The sequence below is a fragment of the Lucilia cuprina genome, chromosome 6, assembly GCF_022045245.1.
Source record: "Lucilia cuprina isolate Lc7/37 chromosome 6, ASM2204524v1, whole genome shotgun sequence".
NCBI classification, from domain to species: Eukaryota; Metazoa; Arthropoda; class Insecta; order Diptera; family Calliphoridae; genus Lucilia; species Lucilia cuprina.
In genome coordinates this window covers 33,669,632-33,678,507 of record NC_060954.1, presented here as the reverse complement: position 1 = coordinate 33,678,507, position 8,876 = coordinate 33,669,632, and the positions used below count along the sequence as shown (strand labels likewise).

The window sequence follows — 8,876 nt, the reverse complement described above, 5'->3', positions numbered from 1 at the left end:
TCGACAACACCTCCTCTTTGTGCATACCAAATTTCATTAAAATCGGATTAACCGTTTAGAAGTTACCGAATTATTTCCCTCTTTTTTTTTCCTATACCACTGTGCACCACAGCAAAGTATGGAGTGTTTCGCAATTTATATACCAAAACTAAATGATTTAACTAAAACGTATGAGCTCGAGTATGAAACTTGTTTACAACAATCGAAGGAATACCGAGATTCCCTAGATTTGGAAGTACAAAAAGAGCGCAAACACTTGGAAGAATCAGCTGAAAAAGTTTGTGATAGTTTTAGAAGTTGTTCCCGCAGAACTGATTCAACTTATGAGTTTTTCGAATGCTTTAGTAATGCTGTATGTATGAAATATATTCTAATAAAAAATAAAATGTAAATAATTATTTTTGTTTGTTTTATATTTTAGGCTGCTGAATCCACTAACACCGTTTATAACATTCAAAACATATCCAAGGACAAAATGGAATATATTAAAATTAAAAATGAGACTATTGATTACGATCAGAATCGTTGTACCGATAAATGTTCCCGTGTCTATGTGGAGAAATCTACAAAAATCTATGATGATTTGGATAAATGTTTAGCTGGTTTAGTAATTGAGTCGCCTACTCAAATTCCTAGTGTTAAGGTTTAGAAATGTCTTGTAAGTAAAAAGCATAGTGCAAAATTTTCGAAATATACAAACTGATAATATCAAACCCGTATTCCTATTTTGAAAATAAAAATTTGATAAATATTTTCAATCATTAGTGGTAGACATGTAAGTGTCATTTTATTAAATTTTGCTTAAAAACATGTTCTAATTTTGGTTTAATATCCAAGTATAAATATGCACAAAACATTAAACTTAAAATACACAGAAATGACTGTATTCTACCAGACAACTGCAATGTCTGGGAACATCAATCATCTGGTTGTATTGAAATGATGGAACTTTAGGGAAAACTCCTACAAAAGTGTGAAAAAATGAAAACACAATTTTCCACTACAAAGCATTAAACAAATACGCAAATATTCTTTTGGAAATAAAGTATCTTTTGTTTAAAACGTACGCATTTGCATATATATTTTAAAACGTTACTAAAGCGAGGTTAAACTAAAAAGTTTTTTTTAAAGGACTCTTTATCTTAGGAATCTAAATCATACAATGTTGTGTTTCTTTTATCATACAAATATTTTTAATTTCAACCTCGTATCCTGTCGTTTGTCAGAAAGATATTCCATCTCTAGTCTCATTTACACTTTGGGGAATATTTCACACCACAGTAGAACAAATACCATTACAAACATGATGACGAGAGATTGAAAGTGCCTTGAAGTATTTTAACGTTAAAGATGAAGTTGTTTTGTTTTTCGCCTCAAAACATTATTTATTCAAAAAACATAATAAGCTCATTTTACAATAGAAATAATATTATTCAGTTACATTGAAACATACATAAAACAATACAAACAAACTTAACGAAACAAAATTCACATAGATATTAAAATGAATCTAACTAAAAGTTGCCAATGATGCGTGCATTTATTGTTAGTTCTTTCATTAAATAGCAACGCCTAATTGTATGCTATTTAAATGTGTCATAGTTGTTAGCTTGAAGCTAAACAAGTAAGAATTTATAGTCGAGCAGGCCTATATTTTTAACCTCTCTCTTGCTATTTTGAAAGCATTAAAAGTTCTTGTACAAAAATTATATTAACAGACAAATTTGCTACCGGTTAAACGATAATCGGATATTAAGATTGTGGCCCCTAAGTTTTAAATAAGACTCGGGAGTATCACTGTACTTTTCAACATCAAATAGTATCAAAAAAAAGTACCATCGTACTAATTTTAAATTGCATTCATTGTTAAGTAAAGTAATGATATTTTTAGTGTATTCTTTCCAAAATAACCGTACAACTGGCAAAAAGTTTATGATTTAGGTATTCAAAAGTCGGAACTTAGAAATAATACATTTTTCACCATATTTCTTGTTGATCAAAAAGGTTTGATATTGATAATCGGAAAAATGGGTCAATCAAATATATACAACATTATTTGATCCAATCAATTTTGAATATATTACCTAATATAAAAATTCGTTAGTTTTTTTTTATTATATTTTTAATAAAAAAAATTTTAATTTATAAGATTGCAAACCATTTTCTATCATATAAAATAAATGATGTTGACAGCCTGTAGAGAAAGAGTAATAGTATCTTAAGAAAGTTTATTGTTACACACCCCCGCTCATAGCTCTACACATGCAATAACTTACCAACTGTCACTTTCATACGTAATATGCCGCACAATATAAATGTAAAAAATGGTATTGTACGTATGTTTCGTGTAAAATAGAATAGAAAAATTACATTGTAAAAAATATTTGTTCAAAGTTTACAAAGAATAAATATTTGAAAGACGCACTGTTGAGCATGATGCTTAAAATGTGATGAAACAATTTGTCATTTGTGTTTTGACACAAAGACACATAGACTTAGCAAGGACCAAAGGGTAAATTATTATATTTACTTCTATTCATGCGTGTATATTTTACATACACACTAGACTCATCATTATCATTAACAGCATCTACACCATTTTATGTACGAAGCATCATCTGTTTTAAACAACTTACAATGTGAAATGGATTATTGTATACAAAAGTAATATAAATATTTAATTATCCTGGAAAGATATATAGTGTATTGGTTGTATATCGGCAAAATATGCTTGTAAATTCCAGATTCTAATACGATTAAAAATACATCGAGACATAATTGGTCCTACCTTCTCGTATCAGCGTTACGGAAAATTACTTGAACGCTTATAATTCACTTAAAAATACCAGTATAACAACAAACAAAATTACTTTATGACTCATTATTGACTTGTACAACCAAAATTAATGAGGTCCCTTTCAGAAATGGCTTTAACGAACATAATTTACTATTATGCCATAAAAATGATTTAGGCTGAACCAGAATGTGTCAAAATTTTATTATGATCGACCTATATTATATCCAAGCCTCATATAAAGTGCGGTAAGAAAACATGCCCAGCAAAAACTCGGTAATGGGTTGTACTTCCATAACCACTTACTTTTCAATGACTATTTATTTGCCGCCTGCATTACTTTGAAGTACTCGAATAATGACTTTTAACTACATTTTTTTAAAATAAAATGAAATGCTGATGAAGAAGTAGTGAAAAGAGGTTTTCTAAGCATTTTAATTCAATACTTTTTAAAGTAAGTTTTTCCTGGGCATGTTTAGACTTTAATAAAAATTTAGCGATGAAATGTCACATAAGTTTTATTATAACCTTAATTCTTCTTACAAATATCATGTCGATTAGTTCATAATTGGAGATATATAACTATATAACTAAATTCGACAAAAATGCTTTGTTGCAAAACATTAGATAAAACAGTCGTGTGTAGTAAATATTATTTGTCACACTATTAAATAAATATTTGTCGGATGATACTAGTGTCAGACATTTTATTATGGGACACATATGTTTTACTTATATAGCATTATTAAAGTTGTCATAAGAAACAAGTGCGTCTATTTTTCCATTTGCTTTTTATAAGAAATCATTTGTCATTGTTGCATGTACCTTTCTTCATTATATAGCGAATTTTTAAATGTTGTGGATTTTTAAATATTTTTGGAATATTTTCTAGAAATGTTGATATTTGCATTTGTGTATAAACCATTCCTTAATAGAATAATAAAATTACTTTTTAATGGGGCATTGAGTAAGTAAATAGACTAACAACCATAAAAAATAACTGTAAAAACAGTTTTAAATTCAGAAAAGTATTTTGTGGTCATCGTCAAACAAAAGTAAGTAGGTATTCACCCAAAAAGTAACTATTTACACTTTTCTCCAATATTAATTGCCTACTTACCGGGTAAGTAAAGATTTTGCTGAGTTAAAAAAGTGTCCTGGATGGCTAAATCACCACGGATACAGATATACAAAATATAATATGGATATTGGATTTTAGTATATCTTCTTATTTCTGTTATCGTCTAGTATAATTACAAAATGTTCGTTTTGTATTGTTAACATTTTTAGCGTGTTCTCGTTTATTTATAGCTATTACATTGGCTAAAATGAATTCCATGTTTACCGCGGCTAGCAGCAGACATTGTATTGTGGCTTAAGGAAACCGGATATACGATTTTAAAGCTCAATAGAAATAAAAAAGCCAAATACACAACATGCATAGTCTAATTTAAACGGAACACAAATAAATAAAAAAGTATTTGTGTGTTGACAACGACATAGTTAAAATAAATGCCATGTTATTTTCAAAAAATATGGCAATTTTTTACAGGCATTCATCTCACACACATAAATTCCGTTGACCTTATTTGTTGTAGACACATTGGTTTTCTCAAATTTTTTTCTAATATTTGTTCCCAAACTAAAGTTCCATGTTTAACATGTTTTAGCTGTAGTGGACAATCGAAGAACAATACATTATTGTTGACAAAAAATAAATATAACCACATATCGGAGCAACAAATTATTGAAAATTTATGATGTATGTTTTTACATGAATCCACGACGAATGCTTGAGAGTAACAAAAAAGCTCCATGTTTCATTGTCCTCTTCACGTGATCTACGTTCGTCAGAATCCGCACGTCGAATTTTGTATTGCTGTACTCGTAATCCTTTCTATTCACTGTGCTCATTTTGATGTTGTTCTACCTACATTCACAGTTTCAAGAGATTTTTCTCCCATATTTGTATACCCACCATAAAAAATGGGGATATATTGATTTTGTCATTCCGTTTGTATCACATTGAAATATTGGTCTTAGACCCACAAAAGTATATATATTATGCGTCCTTATTAAATTATAAAACAATCTAACGTTGTCCGTGTGTCCGTCCATTTGTCTGTTGAAAGCTCGATAGAGTCCGTACAAAACGAGATAGAGGATTAAAAATTTCCTCAAATATTCTCTATAGGGAAGATTTATTTGATATTGTAAATGGACAATATCGGTATACGTTTTGGATAGCCCCCATACAAGTGAACCCCAGAAAAACAGCTTTAATGGACACGTCTGTATAAAAAGTACGAGTATAGCGATGAAATTCGACATAAATAAGTTTCATATTATCCAAAATCTCCCTACCAAATTTTATGAGGATCGGTCCATAATTGGCCTTACCCCCCATATAAGGCTCCCTTCTGAAAATTTGTTTAACGCTCATTGCTGGTTTAAAATTGCTAGTATAATAATGAAATTTGATGTAACCAAAACCTAATTTTATGTCTATCGGTCTATATATAGGTCCCTTTCAGAATATGACTTTAACGCTCATTACTGGCTTAAAAATACGATATTGATGAAATTTGACACACATAAGTTTCAATGATGCTAATATCTCTCTATCAAACTTTATGTAGATCGATATATAATGACCCTAACTAAAAATTAATAAACGATCATTACTGGCTTAAAAGTACATAAAAAAGAAAAGCGACGATATTGGACACACGTATAAAAGATACAAGTGGTTTTCGTCAGGTCAAATACCTCGAGTTTCCTCTTCTTTAAAGCTAATTTATTCGCTCTTTACTTGCAAGGGAGAGTATTCTGTTAAAGCTTTTTTATATTCCAATACGCTCTTAGATTTAACTTAGATTTAATTGCCTTCTGGATGTCTGTAAATATATTTAGCTCTGTGGGCGCCCAATTTATTCTAATTTAATATACACAATCCGTTATTGGACGGACTTCTTTTTGGAAGATTGTGTTATGATTATGTAAACGGTATTATATATCTGATTCTGAGCCTTCAATATAGAAGGCCCACTTTAGAGCCATTCGTGTAGCGACGTCTTGATACTGGGATGCTACTACTATTATATAAAATAGTATATAGAGGTCCCATTTTTGTGAATTTAAGTGATTTAGAGAAAACATCTTTTATTTTGTTATATTTTATTCAAAACGTTTTAATGCTTTAATTAAAATGTAAGATAAGTACAATACCAAAGATCATGAGTACGGAGTCAGTATCCTTAAAACGAACTAACCACTCACACTTATTCATATGCCTGAAAACGTATTATGATCCAACTCCTAACAAGTTTATGAATAATTATACTCATAAAAATGTATAAATAAATTCTTTCATTTTTCAATTTAATAACATTTAAGTGGTACAATTTATTTATGTCATTTTCTTTTTTTCCCATATACATATTTCGTACCTCATTGTAAAATACAATTAATTTTATTGCATGGCAGGAGTATGAAAAAAGCACAACAAAATAAAAAGGAACGTGACATCCGTTTGCTAATGGTTCCTTTTATGAACGAATGAATAGAAATGTTTATATGAAGTAAAGAGCACACATCTATAATATATGTACATACGGTGGGCAATGAAAAAATCTATAATTTCTATATGATTAGTTCGATTTCAATAAAATGTAAAATATTCTCATATAAAAAAACGATTTTATATGTTTTTATATACGTACATAACGTACATTTTCTACAAAATATGCTGTATGTGCATCTCAGTAACCCACTGTACGCGTTTATTTCATACATAAATATTTTATTTTGACGGTTTGAAGTTCTTATTTTATGTGCATTTACATTTTTATTTAAAAATAATTGTTTTTTATCAAACTTTCCAAATCACGAACAAAAACTGTAATAAATTATGTACATTTAGTACACAGTCTTTAATACTTGGCCAAGAAGTATTTTTAATACTAGTAATTAAATGTTTCCATTTAAACAAAATTAAATTTTTGTTAATGTAAACGAAAAACTTTGCCATTTAAAATTTAAAGTTGGCAATGCTGAAAATGTGAAAGATATATTTGATCCTAAAAATATGCAATGATAACTTTAAAATTAATATTCTAGTGATAATACAGTTTATACACACTATTACCACTGAAACATTGTGTTTATAATTTAAAGAATTTTTGCATATTAATAGAGGCGATAAAGAATCAAAATATTGTTTCGATATTATGAAACAGGTATTTAGACTTACAAAGGGGTAATCAAAAATACCATTATTGGAACAGCTGGAAAATAGAATATTATTATTTTTTTGTCATAGATTTGTATATTAAAGTTTGTCACCATTCTCGTTATTTATTGTACACAATTGTATACATTGTCGGCAATAGATTATTCTGCTAAACGAATTTCACAGACTATTGAGTTTTCTGCCTCTCAAAATACTTATTCGATTCTAATGTTAACTAGAATAATACTGAAATCGGTATTTCTAAATATATATATTTTTTATATGAAAATAGCCGTGACAGACTTAGTACTTGGGTTATATTCTTGATCGGAAATTGAAATGGAGAAACCAATTATAGAATTAACAAGTTAAGGGAGTATAGTATACATGCAGCTTGAACATATGGAAAAGCGACCGTGATCATCACTTCAAACAATGCAAATAGGTCTAGACTCTAGAGATACACAATTTATGTCCAAAGCTCAAATCGCGCAATTACTTTTTAGGTACTGCAGTGTTGAAGTAAACACTTGAAACACTTGAGATATATTTTATTCATTAAAAAATTATTTGGTTCTAATTTGTATATAGATTTCAATAAGAAATACAACAAAATGTTTAAAAGTGTTAAAGAAAATATTAATAATCAAAATTTGACCAATGTGTTGGGAAATATTTTGCAATCATTTTATTTTACCATAACTTGCCAGTTTAATAAAAAATACGCATTATTTAAACACAGTTTTCGCTTAAAAAATATATTTTTAAGAATGTATTTTTGTATTTTTATACATACTTAAATTAAGAATAAAACAAAGCGGTAAAAGTTGTGAGAAAAATATAAAAAATCGAAATTACAACAATATGTTGTGAAATATTTGCCATCAAATTATTTTAATAAATCTTGGGCGTTTAGTTAAAAATTTACATTATTTAAAAATAATATTGTTTATTAACAATAAAACGTAAACGGTTGAAGTGTTGAAAAAAATATTAAAAATTAGACAAATATGTTGGGAAATATCTGCCACTAATTGATTTTAATATATCTTGCCCGTTTAGTTAAAAATATACATTATTGAAAAATATGTTCAGAATTTGTTTTATTAAGAATAAAAATGGTTAAAGTGTTGATAAAAATAGAGAGTACCGATATTAAAAAATGTTTGCCATCAATTATATTTAACATAACTAGCCAATTTAGCTAAAAATTTATTTTTTTTAATTACTAATAAAACATTTTTTTTAAGTGTTGAGAAGAATATATAAACCAGAAATTGGGCCATAATATTGGAAAATATTTACAATAATTTTTTTTTCGTTATAAGCAGCCCGTTTAATAAAAATATATAGGATATTTAATAAAACAAAATGGTTAGAAGTGTTGAGAAAAATATAGTACATCTTAATTAAATCAATTCTGAAAAACTTTCTTTGTCATTAATACCTTCACAAAACAAAAAACTAGTTTTTCACATTAACATTATAGGTGAAAAATGTTTGTTGTTATGCATTATATTTCGATGTTCAGAAACTTCTTAGACTAAATTCCTAAGAATTTTTAAATCAATGTTTGTGAACAAAGTTATTTTTGGAATTATATCATTAATAACATACTTGAATCTAACTCCCGCAAAAGGCTCTACATTCGTCTGATTCCACACGTCCAAATTTGTATAGCTTGACCACTCATAATATGTACTATCATACTTACCTCAGAATTTTACATTTTGAGGTTATTTCTCGCCTTGCCCTTATCAAGTCCACCCAATTGTATAAGTTAAAGTTCTGTTACATTCCAATACGGTCTTAGATTTAACTTATCACCTGATATAGTCCTAATTGCCTTGG

The 8,876-nt window shown here is 28.3% G+C and overlaps 1 protein-coding gene across 1 annotated transcript in view; it reads left to right on the top strand.

Moving 5' to 3' along the window:
• LOC111675413 overlaps positions 1-712 on the top strand; it is a 1,059-nt gene extending 347 nt beyond the window's left edge. Inside the window, exons 2-3 of the mRNA XM_046955715.1 lie at positions 105-352; positions 422-712. Coding sequence (XP_046811671.1) covers positions 105-352; positions 422-649 — 476 coding nt within the window. The 3' untranslated portion in view covers positions 650-712. The remainder of the gene's footprint in view (positions 1-104; positions 353-421) is intronic.
• The last annotated feature ends 8,164 nt before the right edge of the window (positions 713-8,876 follow it).